The sequence below is a fragment of the Priapulus caudatus genome, unplaced genomic scaffold (genome assembly GCF_000485595.1).
Source record: "Priapulus caudatus unplaced genomic scaffold, Priapulus_caudatus-5.0.1 Scaffold186, whole genome shotgun sequence".
Taxonomy (NCBI): domain Eukaryota; kingdom Metazoa; phylum Priapulida; class Priapulimorpha; order Priapulimorphida; family Priapulidae; genus Priapulus; species Priapulus caudatus.
In genome coordinates, this window is record NW_014577247.1 from 172905 (window position 1) to 195078 (window position 22174).

Genomic DNA, 22174 nt, shown 5'->3' on the forward strand with positions numbered 1-22174 from the left:
GTAGAGCGTTCACAAGGAAATCTCTACGGCGGCGGCGGCGGCGCGACGATGCCAAACCCATAGTATCCCCACGAACTTCGTTCGGGGGATACAATTATCGAGGATGAAAACACAAAAAAGCGTGGCTAACACACTTATTTCCATTGTGGTCCAACATAACATTGTACATACTATACTATAAACTATAGCAAATATATACCCACGTATACTCTTGGTATAGATGTATCGATCACAGCAGAGCCACAGTTATTGCTGTTACACTGCACTATCCATGTTACTGCACAGAATTCATGGATACACACAGACCAACTTGTGATCTTCACAGATTCAAACAAAGATGCAATATCTTCATAAATTTATTATAAAATAACTAATGACATAATGGTGCCTAATCGTATAAAGCATAGGCAATAAATAAAACAACAAATCGCAAAGTGAAAATCACTATGTCATCCATATGCAGCGAACAATACTTAGTCAAAGGTACCAGGGCGCCCAAAAGCAGGGCGCTGAATAAAAGACATCTATTACATATTATCATGAAGATGTATGTATCCTATATCAACAATGTTACAATATTACATACGTTCGTGATATTATCCAAAACAGGTAAAATGCTGTCACTGTGGAATAATCACTTCTCGGTGAGAAAAGGGAATGTCATGATTACATTACACACTTGCAAATCCAACCAACAAGCTTGCATTCTGTGAAAAATTGCTACAAAATCTACTTTAGATACAAAGTTGGAGTTGTACACTACAGATAAATACAGTATAAGTTTCATTATCATAAACTGCTCGGGCATCTCTGTCGTAATGAACCTGGAGCATTTCAGATAATGTATAAACATTATAAACATGCATAGCACAAAAATGTCACCTCATATCACACTGAATGAATTTGCCACTCAATCATATCCTGGTAAACAGCATTTAGCAAGTTAGCATCTAAATTATGTTTGCCACATTTTATGCACCAAGTAAACATGTTCGGCCAGAAAGTTATTACATATAATTATTCGTGAAATAAATTTCTGCAAAAAAATGCTGTATGATAAAATCATCACGTGCCATGATGATTTAGGAGATTCTTGACGTAGACAATTTAACTGCAGCTGCATTTAAGGGGACAAGATGTGGTGTTTTAGGTACTGCCAGGAAGTTTGCTTGGCCAAGAAGACTGCCTACCGATGCTTGTCGCAGGCTGTTTCGGCGGTCAGCTTACAGCACATTGCTATAATATACAGCGGTTTTCCAGCAAAGATACATATTATATATGTATCACGATTCTGCCCCAGAAATTTAAGAAGGCATGTCGGGCAGTGGGCAATCTATCACCAATAGCCAATTGCAGTTAATTACACGTCTTAAAGAAAAGATTTCAAAATCATTGCTTAAAAATGCAAAATCTGGAAGAAATATAGTAAAATATAGTCTCACCTAATAGCAGACGTGATACTGATTACACCAACTTAAAAAACACTACGAATTTATGCTCTTATAACATAGAAAATTGGAATTGAACACATAAACCATGGCATTTGATTATAGTGACAATTAATTTGCAAATGGTGCATTCAAAGCTAGTGCATACATAGTATACCTAACTCAAACAAAACGGCATCTGATTCTGTGTAGTAAACTCGGTGCAATTTAAAACATTACTAGTCGATCCCTAGCCGGTATCTCGAGCTATCACGATATAGTCCGAGATTCACAAGAAATTGGCAGCTGAAATCAAAACGAGTAATCAAAATTCGAATCCTACATATTTTGGTGGACATTGCTAACTACCAAGGTTCTAAGACATGTTAGTGTTACTCTAGACAGCTGCTATTACTCAAGCAATGATGGTAAGTATCGTGAAAGTGGGGAAAACACGAGACCGGTCGGAAATAATTTCTGAAATCCAAGTGCCCTCAATACAAGGGTACACTTGATCAGGTCTGACACATATACATCAAGCTGTAGAACATGGCATGACTGTGTTAGGATTATCAAAAGTAAACACTGCTGGAAATAAAGGCATGTTGATTAGGAAATTAAGGCACGTCAGAGGAATTATGGGATGTCGCAATGTAGCTCCGACTTTGAAAGCATGTCAGAGCAAAAATGCATTAAAGGCCTAGGGAGAACCAACCCTACATTTATAATGATTTTGAACATCTGGTCCACTGGAAATTACATTTACTTATAGCACCTATTATTGCTACACCCTGTTCCTTGAATCATACTTTTACTTGCACACATGAAATAATGTGAATCACAATAAATTTAGTTGCCACACAGATATTTTGGTCATTTTATATTATTTCTTTTAATAGAATTACTAATTTTACTAATTAAATCTATAGATCTATTGTGTGATGATGGCCTTAATATTGCATTACATTAACACATTTTTGAGGTATTATTTGGCTATTACCAAGATTAAAATAAATAATTTAACAACGAATAAGTCACATGTAGTATGATCAAACATACTAAAGTGCCTCCTCTTACCGCCTCCCGTTACATTACAGTGCTAACAGACTACATCACGTTGTGAAAGCCACCTTGTGCATATGCAAGCAGGCAGTCAAGCTCCATAAATTCATGCGGGACTTAATCCCAGGTGTTTGATACTCTGACTAGGAGACAATCCCAAACTCATGCATAGCATCTATGGGAGGTCCAGCAGGTTACTAGCTTCATACATCTCCTGTGTGACGTCATACACCGGCTGCGCCGCCTGCACAATCTTCTGGAGTGACCCCTGCATCAATGAGTGGTCTAACTGGTGGCCATTGTTCTCAGCGACAATCTTAGCGAGACCGTGAACGTTCGGCAGCGCGTACATCGCGAGGCCGACCGCTTGGCGGACCAACCACGGATGGTAGTGCCGCAGCGTCGTGTCGTACGCTTTGTGCCCGATGGATGAGACGTGATCGTCGAGCGCCGCTGCCGACAGCTTGTCGAGGAACTCGATGATAAACTTGAGCGCCCTGTGCAGCCGCAGCAGCGTCCGGCAGCCCGAGGCGAGCTTGTGGCGATCGTGAACGACCGTGATGCTGTTTGACACCTCATAGTCGACCATGTCGCGAATGGAGGAGTAGTGGGTGCCGACGTCCGACTGCAGGTGACCGGTCAGTATCGTGCACTTCTCGTGGATGTCCGATGCGACGAATGTGAACACTCTGCCCATGTGATGGAAGAATCTGCGAAAGTATTTAATGTAGTTTATAATAGGTTATAATAATACTTGATATTAAGTTTCATTTCACTGCAAGTAGAGTGAGTGAAAATAATTTCTGTGGCTGAAAAAAAACCTTCTTTTAGCAACTGTTATAGAAGATAATGGCAATTGTGTGGGTTACTACTTTATCGTGGAAGACAAGACTGGTTAATTGCTCCTAAGTTTGGCAGTAAAACCAACGTTGGTTAAAATGAAAACAATCATTATTATTAAAATTAAACAGCCTCACACTGCCACTGGTGCGAACCCAGCAGAAGCTAAGACTAAGTAACACTGTTACAAAACCATCTGTTACAAAACCATGCAAAGGGCTGTATCCGCATTATATTAATGGTGCAGACTATGTACAGTCAATATAAAAGGTAATATCGGAAAAGCGTTCAGTTGAGATTCTTTCCGAGCATGATGAATAGGATTAGGAAGCCACTTGCCGGTGTCGCGCAAAATTCCTGACGTGTGCGAAATACATGATATAGGATGCGTATGTGCATGCGTGCCGACCCGACCAATCACAGCTCGTCTTTGTGTTACGATAAGTTGTGTACACTTGGACGAACACAAACTGTGTTGTAATGTTTATATAAGTAGAGTTTAGTGTTGATAGGTAGAGATTGTAGTTGATATTCTAATTGATCAAAAACGACACGGAGCGTCGTTGAAGAAAGCGGTCACAGTTCACACGACGTTTGATCGATCAGTTCTTGGACATGCCTCTATGGTATGTGAGCTGCCTGCTATGCGAGCTGCGAACTGAGAAAAAAATACAATGCGTCCAAGCGAACAATCAAGCAAACAATGTGAATTAAACAATCAAACTCTGGCATACGGTACGCATTCTTACCTATTAGTATTAACTATGGTATATCATGTGGACATGTATTTCGCAAGTAAGGAATTTCGCGCTAGGCACCGGAAACGACTTACCGCCGGTAACAACTTGTTAGCAGCGACAGCCAGGGGCGTCACAGCCATAGGGCTGCCGTAGCAAAATGCTACGGGCCCCCGCCTAAAGCCGTAAAGGGGTCCCAAACTTTCAAAATAGCCTCAGAATGCTGGAAATAGCATTTTAGAGCGTCTAGATTTCAAAATTTTCTGGGGACCACCCAGACCCCTCTTTCCCACTTTCTACCTCCGGCACTCGTCCCCACAGGCACTTGAAACGTCTCAATAAAAAAAATTTATGGTAAATAAACACGAAATGTACCAAAGTCTTAATGTTTCTCTACTCGATTTCGCCTATAATCAAGCCGGTCAAATGCTCATCTGCAACACACAAGTACATTGCACGCCTGCCCTGTGCTGCGTGCACAAACAACATGAATAGGAGAGCAGGTAGGAAAGCGTGATCGCGAAATTCGCTCGAAGCTCGCTTAATTTCACACGATCACAGAACGAAAACACATCCAACAGCTCCCATCTTGGTATCTATGTGTACATAAATGTTCACTTGTTCGAATTATAACTCTGGCCTTCAAATCGATCAAAAGTAGCGCCGTTAGGGATTTTCGGATGATACGTCCTCTTTACATTTTCACGGAGAGAAAATTTCCTGCAGGATTTTACGAGATATCTCTGGCGGGAGTAGATAAGAACAAAGTCAAAGGCCAGAGTTATAATTCGAACAAGTAAACATTTATGTACACATAGATACCAAGATGGGAGCTGTTGGATGTGTTTTCGTTCTGTGATCGTGTGAAATGAAGCGAGCGTCGAGCGAATTTCGCGATCACGCTTTCCTACCTGCTCTCCTATTCATGTTGTTTGTGCACGCAGCACAGGGCGGGCGTGCAATGTACTTGTGTGTTGCAGATGAGCCTTTGACCGGCATTTACAGGCGATTTACCGCCGATTATAGGCGAAATCGAGTAGAGAAACATTAAGACTTTGGTACATTTCGTGTTTAGTTACCATTAATTTTTTTATTGAGACGTTCCAAGTGCCTGTGCCTGTGCTCGTGCCGTGCGCCGCATCAAAAAATATTCATGTTTAGGTCCCCAATTTCATTTTTTCTTACAGGACCCCCAATCAATGTCAATGAATCATGTTGTGACGCCACTGCCACTGGCGACAGCGTGCTTTTCTACAAAGTAAAGTTAATTATGAGGCTAACTTACTTGTTTAATTCTTCAAATGCACTAATATATAGACTCATGTCTACTTTCTTATCAATATCTTCTATACAACGCGCGAAATTCTCCGCAATTGTATCCAAATTAAATGTATCATGGTGATTGTTAGCTATGGAGGACGCCATTTTTGAATGACTATTGGTTTTACGTATCTTACGGAGGTCTATATATACCACTGATCTCTATAATATATTATTATAGAGATCAGTGATATATACAGCCAACACATCGTACTGATAAACTAATAATGCAGATTATTTTTTTTTATACATAAATTGATATTTATTTGGTAAATATTGTACATTCTAGTTCCTTGTAATTATTGATAGTAAATTATGGACGCTTGCTCAGTATCCCGGTTTTTGTACTAGTTTATAAGTAGACTGGAACCTGTCCCTTCTCTCAAGCTCTATATAGGAAGCTTGTGAGAAGGAACAAGTACCAGTCTAGTTCACAAGCAGACCACAAACCGCAGGTGGCGGGAAGTTATATTCGTGTTTACCTCGCTGGTTACTGTTTAACTAATTTAGGCATACAATAGTAACTTACTAACTACTACTAATCTTGGTATGTCAAATTCATATGTGTATGATCCAGTGCGTGCCTGTAGAGTATATGTATGACTTGCACATGAGCTATATTATAATGACTGACATTGACAATTTCAAAGAGCGCGCGTGTAGCCTACACGACAGACTCAGTACAGAGTACAGGGGGAATCCCTGAAGCATGCGCGTGTGTGCGTAATTCACTGATTTCGTACCTATTTATGCGCGTGTACTTACATAATAAATACATATGCATGTATACATGCGTGATTGGGCGTGCGAATATATTTGTGTATGCGTAGGCCTATACATGTGAGCGCTCGTATGTACGTGACCACTGAACGAACTGACCATGATGTGACTCGCGATCACCCCGTGACGTGTAGATGCGTGCGTGCATGCGTACGTGCGTGCGTGCGTGCATGCATACGTGCGTGCGCGCGTGCGTGCGACGGTGCGTGCCAGCGTACCTATTTATGCGCGTGTACTTACATATATGCATGTATACATGCGTGATTAGGCGGGCGAATATAATTGTGTATGCGTATACATGTGCGCGCTCGTATGTACATGTGACTCGCGATCACGCCGTGACGTGTAGATGCGTGCGTGCGTGCGTGCCTGCGTGCGCGTGTGTGTACGTTTGTGTACGTGCCTACATGTGTGTGTATGCGTACCTGCGCGCGTGTATATACGTTTTGCATATGTCATGTTGAAGTTGTTCTCTGGCATACATGTGATTTGGCATGATATGCGTTTGGCTTTTGCCACAATTGTATTACAATTCCTTAGTTAATGACAGCTTTGTTGGATAACATTGTTAAATTTGTGAGCAGTTTTAATTCACCACATCAAGTAATGACAAGTATAAAACTTGCTAAAAATATGTAAATCCGGAGATGAGTTTGGCAAATACATTACAGTAATTAAATTTCAAACAAATTCAAATTTAATGCCAAAGACATTTATTGATACTTTGCAACTTTACATAAAGATTACTATACTATCGTATACAATAAAAATAAGCTGCAAAAATAAAGTTGCAATAAAAACAAAAGTTGTAATAAAAATAAGCTGCAAAAATAAAGTTGCTTTAATTAAGCAATTAAAGGGCGAGTGGACAATTATATAGAAAAGAGATTACCTATATTCTACATATTTTTGGGTGGACTACACAGTTTCCAAAGTAAAATTAGTACACTTAAAATATCTATCTAATTTCCTCTTTGTAGGTCAGGTTACCTAGTTCTGATGGACCAAGTTCTAGTCATAGGTTCAGGTGGTAGAGAGCATGTTTTGGCATGGTCACTTTGCCAATCCTCTCAGGTGGGTAAAGTGTATATTAGCCCAGGCAATGCAGGATCCAGCCAGCTGGATAAGGTTTGCACTGTAGGTGAGTGTTGCCTAAATTTTCAAACCTTAATTGTGCCACTTCACTACCTAATCATTCTCACTCTGTGATTCTCACTCTTGAGGTTAGAGCATATATAGGCAATTGTAAAATATTGTTATGAAGTATACATACGTACACGTGCATGTAAACATTGCAGATCTTAGTTATTCTTTTCTAAAGACTATCCAATATGGCTTCATTTAGTGATAGCATTTCCTGTTTTGAACACATTGCTTTCAGACTTGAACCTAGATGCCCATGAGCAGTTGGCAGATTGGTGTGTAAAGCAAGGCATTGACATGGTGGTAGTTGGCCCAGAGGATCCTCTTGCAAAAGGTCTGGCTGACAGCCTAACTCAGGTACATTTATACAGGTGCAATGATGTCTCCATGACCTGCTGGTTACACGTTGATTAGTTACCTAGTTATTACATATAGTATTACATTCTTATTACATGTTGGTTAGATCGATTATTGGCAGATATTGGGTACAGGTTCACTACGTGGTGGTTACATGCTGGTTGTGAGCATCAGAGATAATGAATAATGAATTTAATATATACGAGATTGTATGAGATGTGTTTCTTTTCCTTACAGAGAGGCATCACTTGCTTTGGGCCATCTTCAAAAGCGGCTCGGATTGAGGCTAGCAAAGAATTTGCTAAATTGTTCATGGATGAGTTTTCTATTCCAACAGCAAGATGGAAGGCATTTACTGATGTCTCTGCTGCCATTGAGCATATAAATAGGTAATACCATCAATATGCACACTATTAAGTGACTTAATAGCAGTCTATATCTAATATACCTATCCGTGTGGGTGAGTTAACCACTCACCCTCTTACATATGGTTACTTGAATGTTTGAACTAGATCAGTGTATATCTGTTTTTCATATGTGCATGCCAAATTGTGGACTTTGCAGCACTTCAATACCAAGCCTTGTCTTTTAGAACGTCCTATTACAAAAATGATTGGCTATATTTGCATATCAATCATGCCAGGTGGTCAAGTCACTTCTCTCCCCACATCCAGTTCCAACATCCGAATTTGCCAACTGCCTTAACTGACAATCGGCAGTCAGTATTTCGAAGGTTAATCTGTGGATGGTAGCCAGTGTAAGCATGGTAGTATGAGAGACTACCTGAGTGAGCATGTCTGTTGCTTTCTAATCCTTATCGTTGCATTCCTTTCTCATTTACCCTATTCCTGACCTATGCATTGAAATTCTATTGCTTTAGAATATTTGCTCTCTCGATTAGTGATGGCACTAATTGGTTTTGTGTCGGTCATGGTGAATAAAATAGCCAGTTATGTATACAATAAAATATAGTCTCAAGTTATAGAATCAATGTGAGGTCTGTTACTATTCTTGCAGCGTGCCATACCCAGCTCTCGTGGTGAAGGCTAGTGGATTAGCTGCAGGTAAAGGGGTGATAATTACCAATAATAGGGAGGCGGCTTGCTGCGCTGTGAGAGCAATGCTTGAGGAAAGGACCTTTGGAAGTGCTGGTGACGTGAGTACACGTTCTGCAGCACTAACTCCTCAGAAATTGCTATTCGATGTCTGTAAACACAGGGTTTATAAAAAAGAATGGAAAATTACATTAGTGTATCGATTACTATTGTTATTATAGGTAATTATGAAGGAAATTACTTGAGATTTCTTATATGGTTTAGGACGTTTTTCCTTCTTTCCTTATAAACGAAAGAGGGAAAACTGCATGCGCTGCATGTATACATGCATATGTGTATACACAAGACAACAAGACAAGTAGTAGTTGTAACAACAATACTAACAACAACAACAACAACAATAGCAATTATATATGTTCTATGAGTGGTGTAGGAAACGCTAGCACGTTTCGCTGCTAGGTTGTGATAGTGTGTATTCGCAAGGCAACTAGAAAAGTAACAGTTGTAATAATAATATTAATAGCAACGAGATTAATAACGAAAGTCGATGTGAGTTGTTGGGAGAGAGGTTAGCATGTTTCGCTTGCAGGTTGTTGTGATCGAGGAGTTGCTTGAAGGACCCGAGGTTTCCTGCCTCACATTCTCCGACGGCACAAACGTCGCGATGATGCCACCTGCCCAGGACCACAAGCGTCTCCTAGATGGTGACAGAGGACTGAACACTGGTGGCATGGGAGCTTACTGCCCCTGCCCATTGGTAGGTAGATCAGTGGATGGGATAGTTAATTCTTATTTCCCCTGCCCCTTGGTAGGTAGATCAGTGGGTGGGATAGGTTCTTATTGCCCCTGCCCCTTGGTAGGTAGGTCAGTGGATGGGATAGGTGCTTATTGCCCCTGCCCCTTGGTAGGTAGGTCAGTGGATGGGATAGGTGCTTATTGCCCCTGCCCCTTGGTAGGTAGAACAGTGGACGGCTTGGGGTACTGCCCCTGCTCCCTGGTAGGTAGAGCAGTGGATGGGATAGGTGCTTACTCCTCCTGCCCCTTGGTAGTTAGATTAGCAGATTCGAATCATAGAGATTTCCACGTCTGGGCTCTTTTTTCCGACCGTACTCATTGAGGGTGCTCACGTGTCTAGTGTCACGTGCCTGTTGTCACTGCTTCAAGTTAATATATATACCTATTTGCCAGAGCAATCTATAACACCCCTCTTAGATATTGCTGCTAGCTCGATCAAGCTATACCTTAATTTATGTGCGTTTTTCACGCATGTATGCTAAATTGTCAACTTTGTGGTCACTTCATTGTTATGCAGCCTTTTACAACACAAATATCGCAACTTTCCCGTTGATCACTCCCAGCATAGAGGTCAACTCCATCGTCTTACATTCTCACGTCTTCACAGAGCACAACCCGAGCGATTTTTGCTGGTGCGTTGCAGATTTCTGATCGTGAGCTGGAGTACGTGCGGACGCAGGTCATACAGCGAGCCATCGATGGGATGAGGTCGCGGGGTCACCCGTACGTCGGCGTGCTCTACGCCGGCATCATGCTCACGGCGTACGGACCCAGAGTGCTCGAGTTCAACTGCCGATTCGGCGATCCAGAGACACAGGTGGGTCGTGTAGTGAGCAGTTGCGTCTTGCACGCACTCGTGGACCCGGGGCTTCCTGCTTCAAATGTTACATCAGTGGCGTAGTTAGGGTGGTCCAAAGGGGGCCATGGCCCCCCTGTTGATCCGAAAGTTTTAAAAAAAAAGAAAAAAAGAATTGTTCTACTAAAAAGAGAATTGTCGTTGTCAGAATGAAGGCTGTACATGTACTCAAAAGTGCCTCAAATACCATCTCCTGCGATCTACATTTTCAACATTTTCTGGGGGAGGACTCCCTCCTCTCCCCTCCTTGGAATCCTGGATCTGCCACTGAACAGTTACATATCTTGGGAGCAGAGAACAACGAACAAAAATGTCCCCTTTTTGCATGCTGCCCAAAACAAAGATTGCAGAGCTGAGAGGTGGGGGAGCATAGGGTGTGGAGAGGGAAGTGGAGCAACCATTAAAATAATAAGTCATCCACTATTTTGCGCAGTTCGCTGTTCCCTCCCCCCCTGTTAAAAAATCCTGGCTACGCCACTGCGTCACATGGGTTTAATCCTACCATTGAAAATAATTTTTGTTCTCCAACCAGATGCACGGTGCACGGCTTTATCAAGTATACACCAAGTAGTAATTTATTTTTGCCACACAGAGTTGATTGACCTATCCATCTGAGCAACCCCCCGGATATTGTTACTAGGTCACTCAAACTAAATAAGTTTATATGTGTTTTTCTTATGCGCATGCTGAATTGTCGACATTGTGACATTTTGGTGCTGAGAATTGTCTTTTTTTGAACGGCTTATCACAATGATTATTTAGAGTTGTCTGACAATCGCCCTAGTAAGCATAAGCCAATTATGAGGGTGCCAACTTCTTTGAAACGAATTTGTACACAATCGAAACTTCTGTATTGATTCTGTATCGTTATCAGAATATTGCCTTACGATTGTTGTGACAGTTGAAGACGTTGTAATCCTCTTTATTTAATGTTGGTGGTTTGGTATCGAATGAATGCAGGTGATCGTGCCACTACTGAAGACCGACCTGTACACTACGATGCGAGCATGTGTGGCCGGCAGCCTACCGTCACGCGAGCCTTCGTGGCACACAGACAAATACGCAGTGGCTGTCATCATGGCCAGCGGTGGTTACCCGGGGACTTATCAGCGCTCTCTACCAATAACAGGTGAATGTAAATGATTTGGGTATTGTGGCATGGCAGTGTACGTAGTTTTTGTTCAAAGGATTTGGTTATATTATTCAGCAATTTATGTAACTTTTTACCACAATTTTACACCACTATTGTCTATAGATGAGCCTATATATATTCTCTTACCTTTTGCCATCAGTCTGCATAGATGGGCACACATGCCTACATTTTACCATCAGTGCACATGCCTACATTTTACCCATCAGTTTGTCTAGATGGGTGCACATGCCTACATTTTACCCATCAGTTTGTCTAGATGGGTGCACATGCCTACATTTGACCCATCAGTTTGTATGGATTGGTGCACATGCCTACATATCAGTATCAGTTTGTATAGATTGAAATACGTATCTGTTTCAGGTGTCGATGACGTTGTCAGGCATCCTAACACCTACGTGTTCCACGCTGGCACCTCATTGGTCGAGGGACAACTGGTGACGAGTGGTGGGCGTGTCCTGGCCATCGTCGTGGTGAATGGGAGTCTGGTGACGGCAAAGGACATGGCAACTCAAGGAGCGAAGACAATCACATTTACCGGCGCTCACTACCGCAGCGACATCGCCGACATGGCATTGAGAAGGTAATTGACTCGTCCATCTTCACAAGATAACTACTCTTTATTTGATATTGTTGCCAGGTAGGTGGAGCTAGACTGCCATTTATAAAGGTTTTCACGTGTGCATGATCAATTGTCACCTTTGCAGCACTGCACTACTAAGCAGTGTGTTTATAGAATTTCTCTATCACAATGCCGATTGGCTAAATTGGATTCGGCTCTGGGGGGATAGATAAATTATCCACTATAGTTTATTTACTGCGTAACGTGTGAGTACGATGTAATTCTTGGCATAGATCCCTGCATGATGAGACGCCGAGAGCTTCACTGAGCTACGCTGCATGCGGGGTGGATGTGGCAGCCGGTGGTGCCCTCGTGGAGCACATCAAGCTGCTGGCGGCGCGCACCTCCCGGCCGGGTTGCGTCGGCAACCTGGGCGGGTTTGCCGGGGTGTTCGACGCGTGCTCTGCCGGCTACAGGCATCCTCTGCTGGTGTCCGGCACAGATGGAGTCGGCACTAAGTTGAAGGTACGAATGCATGGGAGGGACTAGCTCTGAGACCCACAGCAGCGTAAACCGTGGCATAACGTGGGGGTGGAAGTATGGGTGGGATTCATGGTGGTATGGGAAGGGAGGCTGATTATAGTATAGCACCGTGTGATCCTAGAATGGTGAACATACGTCGATGAGGTGAAAAGTATCTCCAACTTTAATCATTGAACCTACAATAAGTGACAATGTCACAGTAACAATAACTGAGAGGTAGCTCTAGCCAATCAGTGCTGCGATTTGGGCATTCTAAAAATGCTGCTAGGTAACAAAGTGCCACAAAATCGGCAATTGGGGTGCACTCGTGAAAACGCCGATGAACCGGTCTAGTTTTACTGGCCTAGCAACGATATCCAAAGCAGGTATTGTATTCTCGTTTAGCATTACAGGTTAATTAATTAGACCGTTGTCGTTCCTGCCGTCCGATTAGATCGCGCAGGCATGCGGCCGCCATGACACCATCGGCATCGACCTCGTTGCTATGTGCGTGAACGACGTTCTCGCCAGTGCAGCCGAACCCCTGTTCTTTCTCGACTATTTCGCCTGCGGGTCACTAGATGGCGCCATTGCCCGCGACGTCATTGCCGGAATCACGGACGGCTGCTGCTCAGCAGAGTGTGCGTTGCTAGGTGAGTTATTCTAGAGGTTCTTCTAAGGAATGTTACTGTTTTTCATTCAGATCAACCAGACCCACTGCTGTGCTTACATACATATATGTGTGTGTGTGTGTGTGTGCATGTGTGTGTGCATTAATTCGTGCGTGCATGTGTGTGTGTAATCTAGAGTAGGTTAAGAAATGTGTACAAATGTACATAATTAATAGTCCACATCTGGTGTAGTTACCTATTCTAAATTAAAAATTCCCAGTGTTCCAGGAGTCCCACTGTGCAAGAACCTGTGCAACTTAACCTTTGAATTCTCTGACGTGCGTACCGCCAGGTGGCGAAACTGCCGAGATGCCGGGGATGTACAGAAAGGGAGAATACGACCTGGCTGGCTTCGTCGTTGGCGCCGTGGAAATGAAAGACCTGCTGCCACGCTCCGTCGATATTCGACCTGGTAAGCAGCATTGGAGCAGGTTGGGTGGTGAGAAGATTGGGTAGGCTGGGTGGTGACCACTGACAAGATTGGGTTGACTGACTCACTGGGTGGTGACAAGATTGGGTAGGCTGTGTGGTGACAAGAGTGGGCTGACTGGGTGGTGACAAGAGTGGGTTGACTGGGTGATGACAAGAGTGAGTTGACTGGGTGGTGACAAGATTGGGTAGGCTGGGTGGTGACCACTGACAAGATTGGGTTGACTGACTCACTGGGTGGTGGCAAGATTGGGTGGGCTGAGTGGTGACAAGAGTGGGTTGACTGGACGTGATGACAAGAGTGGGTTGACTGGACGTGATGACAAGAGTGAGTTGACTGGGTGGTGACAAGATTGGGTAGGCTGGGTGGTGACAAGATTGGGTGGGCTGGGTAAAGCCGAGTGGGTTGACTTGCTAATGATAGGATTGGATAGATATTGGTAGTGAAAAGATTGAGTTGACTGGGTGGTGACAAGATTGGGTTGACTGAATAATGACAAGATTGGTCAACTGGGTGAAGACAGGAGTGGGTTGACTGGGTGGTGACAAGATTGAGTGGGCTGGGTGAGGACAAGTTTGGGTTGAGTAAATGTTTTGAAAGCGTGTGACCGTACGTGCACCTGTGTTGCTGTTGTGTAGCGGATGTAGTCATAGGAATAGCATCATCTGGGCTTCATAGCAATGGCTTCAGCATGGTGAGGAAGGTTGTAGAGATGTCTGGTCTCGGATACAAAGACGCATCGCCGTTTGGAACTGGACACACATTAGGTAATCACTAGTGACGATTATTAGTACTGAATGGTATGATTTTCCAGGCAGGAGTTGCGATTGTGGCTGAGATACATTTGCAGAAATCCTGTCTCTGCGTCATGTTGTATAGCATGTACTAGTAAAAAGTGAACCATACGTGACGGCATACCATCACAGACAGTCAAACCTGTGTGAGCAGCCACATCTATAGAACGGCCACCTGCCATTAAAAGGCCACGATTGCAATATTCCTTGAGTGGCAGTTATACGATAAAACCACTTTCATATAATGGCCACCTCTCTACGAAGGCCAGGTTTGACGGCATTATGTGCGGGTTTCGACCGTGCGAGCTTGTACCGTGGCTGTATGTGTGCGTGTGCGTGTCTCTCTGGTAGGAGCTGATCTGCTTGTGCCGACGAAGATCTACAGCAAGTCTCTGCTGCCGGTGCTGCGCGGAGCCCACGTCAAGGCCTACGCTCACGTCACGGGAGGCGGCCTGCCCGAGAATCTCCCCCGCGTCCTGCCACGCGGTCTCGCCGCCAGCCTCGACTCCAACCACTGGGAGGTAGGGGGCGCGCCGCGCTAGTTTTGCGCCGGAAAAAGATCGCGATGATTTTTGATAAAAAATCAGTAAAAAATAATGAAAAGTGGCCGCAGTACGTGCGCGCCTTAATGTGTCGCGTTTCAGGATACAGCTGCTGAGTGATTTTGTTACGCGCTTTTTTAGTTTCTCTGAATAGCGAACGCAGCAACAGCTACTGTCACTGCTAGTCTGTCACTGCTACCGATTGACCTCGTCACTCCCCCGTCGTTGCGAGTGTCACATGTGGCGCCACCTACTGTGTTAATTTTGCCTTTTTGCGTGCAGGTGGCGCCGGTGTTTGCCTGGCTGCAGCACGTCGGGGGGATCAGCGAGAGTGAGATGCTGCGGACGTTCAACCTTGGCGTCGGCGCAGTGCTCGTCGTGTCACCAGAGGGCACCAGTGAGGTGCTGGCGGCTATACGGCAGTCGGGCGAGAAAGCATGGGAGATCGGTGTGCTGGCAGAGAAACATGGTGCGAATGTTCGTGTGTCGATGTCTGCAGATTCTGATGTGCTCTTACAAGCATGCGGTGATACGAGTGATACGATGATAAAATAAAAATAATAATATGCACAAAATGAATTGTGCATGAATAGTAGTTAACCTCTTTGCCCTGTGTGATTTATAGGCAGTTCTAGTCAGTTGTTGTTGTGATAGAATGTTCTAAAATGCTTGGCAAAAATAACGCACGTGAAAATGTGTCAAAGTTGTTCTGCTTTCATTTACCTAGCAACAATATCCTAGGAATTAGCATAGTAACATCACCTAGATAGATCGGTCAGTACAGTGATTAATGTGGTAGTCGTTATCATCTTAGTGAAATAGTTTGTACCATGAAAATTCCTATTGGCTTCAAAATTTTTAGGTGTTAAGAATCGGTCCAGATTTTGCGTAAAAATATATGATCGTTTGTTTCATTGATTGGCCATATTGCCGTATACGATAAAGGCGATACACCCGGGGTCATCGTCTCCAACCTTGGCGAGTCTCTCGAGCGAGCGCTGAAATGCTGCGACGTGACAGCGGCGACGGCTGCAGCGAATCACCTGACGGAACATGAGAGCGCGCGTGCGCCGCGCGTCGCCCTTCATCTGCGCAAGAAAGTCGGTGTTCTCATCTCCGGCACGGGTAATACGTCTGTTCAAGATACTAACACGAGAAAACTACTGAATATCTTTAGAGTGATTTTTTCTTTATTCCAATAAGACACGTCCAAACATGCTAGCTGCTCCATCCTCACTCACACTTAGACTCGGGTGTGCACTGCCGTTCCGCGTATATCCGCTCACGTGACCAACTAGCTTCTCTTCTCGTAGCTGGCTACTGTCGCGCTGTGCAGCATGGTATATGGTGTACTCAATATACATTATTATGAGATGCAATCCTTAACAATGTTTGTAGGAAAGGTGGTCTTCATCGATCTCGCAAATAATGTCTGCAATAGCGTGGCCGTACGTAACTGCAACAGTGCTGTAGTAACTACTCTAATACCTATATGTTGTGTAATTTCTATCATGACTCGATATAAAATGTGTCATATCTGGGAGACTAGGGTCACAGTGTCACACTCATTTTCAGATGATTAATGTATACGCTGCTACAAAGTGCACACTAATCTCATACTGACTGTATTCACACTGCGCGTGTAGCAAGGTTCACACTATCACAATTCTCGTTATAAAACACTAATGGTGGCTATAGAGAGAATGTTGCGACAACGTCGAGATTGGTGAGAATGTGAGGCAATTGCTGCTCTTTGTAGGTGAGAATAATTTGTGGCTCAAGTGTCGTCATGAACATATCTTTGCAGTAATAGTGACGTCTATTAAATGATGTGACAGTATCTCTACAATATTATGCTAGTGTATAGACATGTTCGTGGTGTCATCTAACGGTCACGTATTGCTGTGTATATAGGTACCAACCTGCTAGCTTTAATAAACAGCTGTCGAGACACGACCACCTCTGCTCAGATCGAGCTTGTAATATCCAACGTGGCAGATGCACCGGGACTGCAGCATGCGAGGGATGCCGGGATCCCGACACAGGTCTCTCTCCACGTCTCTATTTCTCTTTCTCTTTCTCTTTCTACCCCCTTTCTCTCGCTCTCTCTCTCTCTCTCTCTCTCTCTCTCTCTCGTCTTCTCTCATCTGGTCTTCTCTCTCTGCTCTCTCCCCTCTCTCTCTCTCTCACTTCTCTCCCTCCTCCTCTCTCTCGTCTCTCTCTCTCTGCTCTCTACTCTCGATCCTTTCTCTTCTCTCTCTCTCTGTGTTTGTCTCTCTTTCTTTCACGGTCTCTCCTCTCTCTCTGCCTCGCCTGCTCTGCTCGTCTCTCATCTGCGTTCTCTCTCTTCTCTCTCTTCTCTCTTTTCTCGGTCTTTCTCTCTCCTCTCTCTTCTCTCTCGTCTCTCTCGTCTATCTTTGATATCGCCTGCTTTTCCCTCTCCCCTTCTCTTTTACTCACTTTCTCTTCCTCTACTTGTGTCAATTCGTACTACCATGCTCAACCATATCTATACAGTGTTTCATGTATTAGCATGTCAACTGCAGAGGCTAATTTGAAGGGTGAAGAATTATTTGCGTTTTTAACGGAGACCACTATGGTGGCGCCTGTAATGCTGTGTGAGTGCCCGCTTTCTGTACACCAATGCATTAGTCAGTGGTCCATGTGAGTTTATAGGTGGTAGTGTGCTGTAGTGTGTTACCATCATAGAAGTACTAGGCTTGTTCAGTGGCTGCAAGACGCTCCACACATCTCTCTTCCTTCCTCTTCTCTTTCTCGCACAGGTTTATCAGCCACAAAGCAGTTTAAGACGAGGGCGGAGTTTGATGGCGGTCACTAGATGTGCTCTCGCGTGGCCGGGCGGGCACTTTGAGCTGGTCTGTTCTGCGGCTGGGATTCATAGAATCCTCACAGGTTTGCATTCCTCCTCCTTTCCTAGAACATTCGCGCTCCTTTCTTTCTCGCTTCGCTTCGTCAATACTTCATTTCTTTATTTTTCCATCCTCTTTCCTTCTTCTTATTCATCCTCCCTTCTCCTTCCTTCCTCGACCGCTTCTTCTTTCTTATTTATAGCTTGATCCTTCTCAATTCTTTTTCCTGGTCCTGCATCCTTCCTCCATCCTTTGTCATTCGTGCTCTTTTCCTTCTCCATCCTCACCTTCCTGATTCTGTTTGCATACTTCCTCGCATCTTTCCTCTTCCTTCTTTCCATTTTCCTACTTCCTTTGAGTTAAAACCTGATTGGTCCTGGCGGGGGCAGTAAAAAATTACGATTTACTATAAAAAAACTAGTAGCGGCTTTTTGTGTCATTCTGTACGGAGTATGTAGTAGCGTTAAGGGTAAAACCATCTTCTTATTCCATTGACCTATGCTAAAATGAGTGGAAGGGGGCGTGGAAGTTTCGAAGAAAGTTTTTGTGGGAATTCTCCATACCGAATATACATAAGATGTTTTCCAGGTGAGTGTCAGAACCTTCTTAGGAGAGGTTTTGTTTAGAATTTTTTCCGGGGGTGGACGGGGGGATTTCGCATGAGTGTGTGTTTAAGATTTTTCAGCCGCGTTGTGTGGAATTTTTCGGGAGACTGTCTGGGAATCTTCCAGGAGAAGTTTGATGAAAAGTGGCGAGGGCGCTTATCAACATTCATCCGTCGTGCTGCCTGCTTTCAAGGGTTTGCAACGCTCACGAGGCCGTTGCTGGAGCTTGGTGAGACTGAGCGGCTGCACGGTGCACTATGTCGTGTACGTATCCTGTGCGCATCGATAGGCAGGCTCAGACGCACATGGGGCTTTGTATCTCACTGTCAGACATGAGTAATGAAGGGTCGAAGGCATCTTGGTGAAAATGTGAAGTAACATGCGCTGTAAATATGACAGTTTATATCCAGCCACTACATTGTGATTTGTCAAACCCTATATGTTATTTTCATCCGTGAGTGCTGTGTTGTCATTTTTTGGTCCTCTCATCAAACGCACACATACAGGTGGTTGATACAGTAAATATATATCATGCCAAGTTGTAACACATAAGTCACCACGCACTACATTGTCATCTGTCATCGATGTGGCTGTCATTTGTCTCTTGCCACTTGAGGATGAAGGTGATACAGTATATTGTGTGAATGTGAGCAATTGACATCTGTCATTTGTCATCATCACCGTTATATTGTCTTCTGTCATCACCACTAATATGGCTTTATCATCACCCACTATATTAATTGTCATTCGTGTCTCGCCGCATGCAGGCGGTTGATACAGTATATAGGATAAAAAAAGACACAGAAAGATGTCTCACGCGTCATCACCGCTGTATTTAAATTGTCATTCGTGTGTCTCCCGCAGCGCACGCGGAGGAGGTTAATACAGTATATAGAGTAGAATAAGACAAAAATACGGTCCTCATGACCCGCTGTATTAAATTGTCATTCGTGTGTCTGCCCGCACGCACGGCAGGCAGAAGGTTAATACAGTATATAGAGTAGATAAGAATACGTTGCATGACCGCTGTATTAATTGTTCATTCGGTGTGTCTCTCGCACCCCGCAGGAGAGGTTGATACAGTTATATAGAGTAGATATAGACAAATACGTCTCATGACCGCCTGTAATTAATTGTTCAAATTCCGTGGTGTCTCCACGCAGCGGCACGCAGAAGGAGTTCGATACAGTGATATAGAGCTAGATAAGACAATACGTGCTCATGACGCGCTGTATAACTTGTCATTCGTTGTCCTCCGCACGCACGCAGAAGGTAGGTTGAATACAGTATATAGAGTAGATAAAGACAATACGTCTGCATGACGCTGTAATTAATTGTCATTTCGCTGTGTGCTCTCGCACCCACGCAGCGAGGAGGGTTTGATACAGTATATAGAGAGATAAGACAATTACGTCTGCATGACCGTGTATTATTGTCATTCGATGTGTACTGCTCGCACCCACCCGCAGGAGGAGTTGATGACGAGTAATAGAGTAGAATAAGACAAATACGTCTCATGACCGCCTGTATTAATTTTGTCATTCGTGTGCTCTCCCGCACGCACGCAGAGGAGGCTTTGCTATAAGTATATAGAGTAAGATAAGACAATACGTCTCATGAACCGCTGTATTAATTGTCATTCGTGTGTCTCGCCGCACCCCACGCAGGAGGAGGTTGATACAGTATATAGAGTAGATAAGACACAATACGTCTCATGACGCTGTATTAATTGATCATTCGTGTGTCTCCCGCACACTGCCGCAGGAGGAGGTTGATACAGTATATAGAGTAAATTAAATACGTCTCATCGACCGCTGTATTAATTGGTCATTCCGTCGTGTGTCGCCCCGCCACGCACGACGGAGCGAGGTTGACGCAGGCGGGCATTGCCTCCGTACGGAAGCGCGCTGCGCGTGCGCCCCGCGGCCGACCACCGTCGCCACGCGTCGCGCGCGCATCAAGCGTAGCCGAACCACGTCGCCTAGCCGCGCGCGACGCTCATCTGAGTGGCGGCGGCCAGCGTCCACCTTGCGCGGCGGACGGTCCGCGGTGTGCTGAGAGGCGCACGCGGAACACGACGCGCGAGGTGACAGTCTACACGAGCAGGCCAGTGGCTGATGAGCCGCGATGCGTCGCTGGCATGCCCTGCAGCCGCCGCCTCGCGACAAAAATACGGCCGACGCAGCGAATCGTCGGTGATAGAGGACGGGAGAGAGCTAGAGCGCGCAGTTCTACCCGGCAAGGTGCGACGTTGCGTACGCGTGTACTTAGTAGCAGAAGTGTGTGGTAATCGGTGGCTTCACATATTGCGCCCTTCTGCGGACATACCATCAGTTGATGATTCCGGATTCTTGTGACAGATTGCGTCATGTGAATTCGCTCGCGCGCTGCGTTTGCGTAATCTACTTACGCGAAGAAACTCGATTGGGCAATTGGTTTTTGGATTGCGTAATTTGTAAGAGACATTAATTGAATTGTAATAAATTGTTATTAAAGCCGACAAACACTAATTTGCGTGTTTTGTTTTTAATTTAATTACTGCAATGGGTTAGTATCTAGAATCTTCAGAAATAAAAATAATCGTTATTTTGATGAGGCACAACAGCGTTTTCCTGCGTTAACACTGAGTCGTTCCACAATAAGAGCTTTAAATCGCGACGATCAGTGTATACTAGTAAAAATCCGCAAAAATTGTGGAGTAAGCTGTCGTTTTATTTGGCGATACATTATTCCACAGAACATATAAAAAAAATCGTTAATGAGAGCTGATGGTTCAATTGTTATACAATCGAATTGTCTGTCGGAGAAAATAAAGAATCGTCAGCATGCAGTCATGGCTTGCATAATGTAATGCTATATAATTTAATGCATATATAGTTATACTAGTTATTATCTCAGTGTAACTTTTATTGTACTATAAATGCTTGGCTCGACAGTCAATGAGTATTACAATGTTTTTAAAAGCCAACGCCCATTAAAAATACACGTGATTTTGCTGATAATACATATTCATACATGTATATATGCTAGTTAAAACAACCCGCATCCGCACCAATATGCGTAAGTGTTCAAATTAACGTCTTCTTCAAGTCACCCATCAATGTTTATCACAAGACCATGTAAGCAACAGACATATATATATAATATCATACATATATATACATATATATCACACACACACATATATAGTATATATAATATAATATGTAGCACTAGATTAAACAGCAAGACATCAACTTTTTGCCTTGCTTACTCAGAGTGTTCCACGCCTTGGCGGATGCATCAGACAAGCTTTAATAATAATCTATAAATATATATCATTGGCAGACAATTAATGCTCCTGCATTGGTATACTGGCTCTTCTATCTGATCTGCTGCATTTTATTTGACTTTATATAGAGCCCACTCCAGTTACCACATCGCATGATTGTGGCTGATGCGTACGATATGCACAGCTACCCTAACTGTAAAATTATGCAAAAACCTTTCTAGTTAACTGCGGTAGTTCTCGGGAAATTTCTTAAGTTAAGTAAAATATGTTCTACAGTCCGCCCTGCATATTTGAGCGCCCGCTCAGTATTTTATACAACCGTCCCTGATATTTCTCTGCAAGCGTCGAGAGTACATCGTCGTACATAATAGTGCTATAGACACAT

At 43.9% G+C, this 22174-nt stretch overlaps 2 protein-coding genes across 2 annotated transcripts in view; one reads left to right on the forward strand and one right to left on the reverse strand.

Annotated features, from left to right (window-relative positions):
• Window positions 1-340: 340 nt before the first annotated feature.
• Window positions 341-5491, reverse strand: LOC106806920 (ceramide-1-phosphate transfer protein-like). The gene is made up of 2 exons (XM_014809092.1): window positions 5352-5491; window positions 341-3199 (listed from the first exon to the last, which is right to left on the reverse strand). Exons 1-2 carry the CDS (start codon window positions 5489-5491, stop codon window positions 2665-2667), a joined length of 675 nt encoding a protein of 224 aa, XP_014664578.1. The 3' UTR covers window positions 341-2664.
• Window positions 5492-5812: 321 nt separating this feature from the next.
• The window catches only part of LOC106806922 (trifunctional purine biosynthetic protein adenosine-3-like), a 19431-nt gene continuing 3069 nt past the window's right edge, over window positions 5813-22174 (forward strand). The window contains exons 1-17 of the mRNA XM_014809093.1: window positions 5813-5841; window positions 7147-7307; window positions 7548-7666; window positions 7904-8055; window positions 8684-8822; window positions 9311-9478; window positions 10160-10333; window positions 11333-11507; window positions 11886-12105; window positions 12378-12609; window positions 13061-13259; window positions 13570-13689; window positions 14346-14474; window positions 14853-15022; window positions 15326-15512; window positions 15989-16168; window positions 16958-17088. Of these exons, the coding sequence (XP_014664579.1) occupies window positions 7166-7307; window positions 7548-7666; window positions 7904-8055; window positions 8684-8822; window positions 9311-9478; window positions 10160-10333; window positions 11333-11507; window positions 11886-12105; window positions 12378-12609; window positions 13061-13259; window positions 13570-13689; window positions 14346-14474; window positions 14853-15022; window positions 15326-15512; window positions 15989-16168; window positions 16958-17088 (2637 nt within the window). The 5' untranslated portion in view covers window positions 5813-5841; window positions 7147-7165. The remainder of the gene's footprint in view (window positions 5842-7146; window positions 7308-7547; window positions 7667-7903; window positions 8056-8683; window positions 8823-9310; window positions 9479-10159; window positions 10334-11332; window positions 11508-11885; window positions 12106-12377; window positions 12610-13060; window positions 13260-13569; window positions 13690-14345; window positions 14475-14852; window positions 15023-15325; window positions 15513-15988; window positions 16169-16957; window positions 17089-22174) is intronic.

Coding starts and splice junctions, on each gene's coding strand:
- LOC106806920 (XM_014809092.1), bottom strand. CDS start 5,491: ATGGCGTCCTCCATAGCTAACAATCACCATGATACATTTAATTTGGAT. Junction 3,200..5,351: donor GCATTTGAAGAATTAAACAA/GTAAGTTAGCCT, acceptor ATACTTTCGCAG/ATTCTTCCATCACATGGGCA.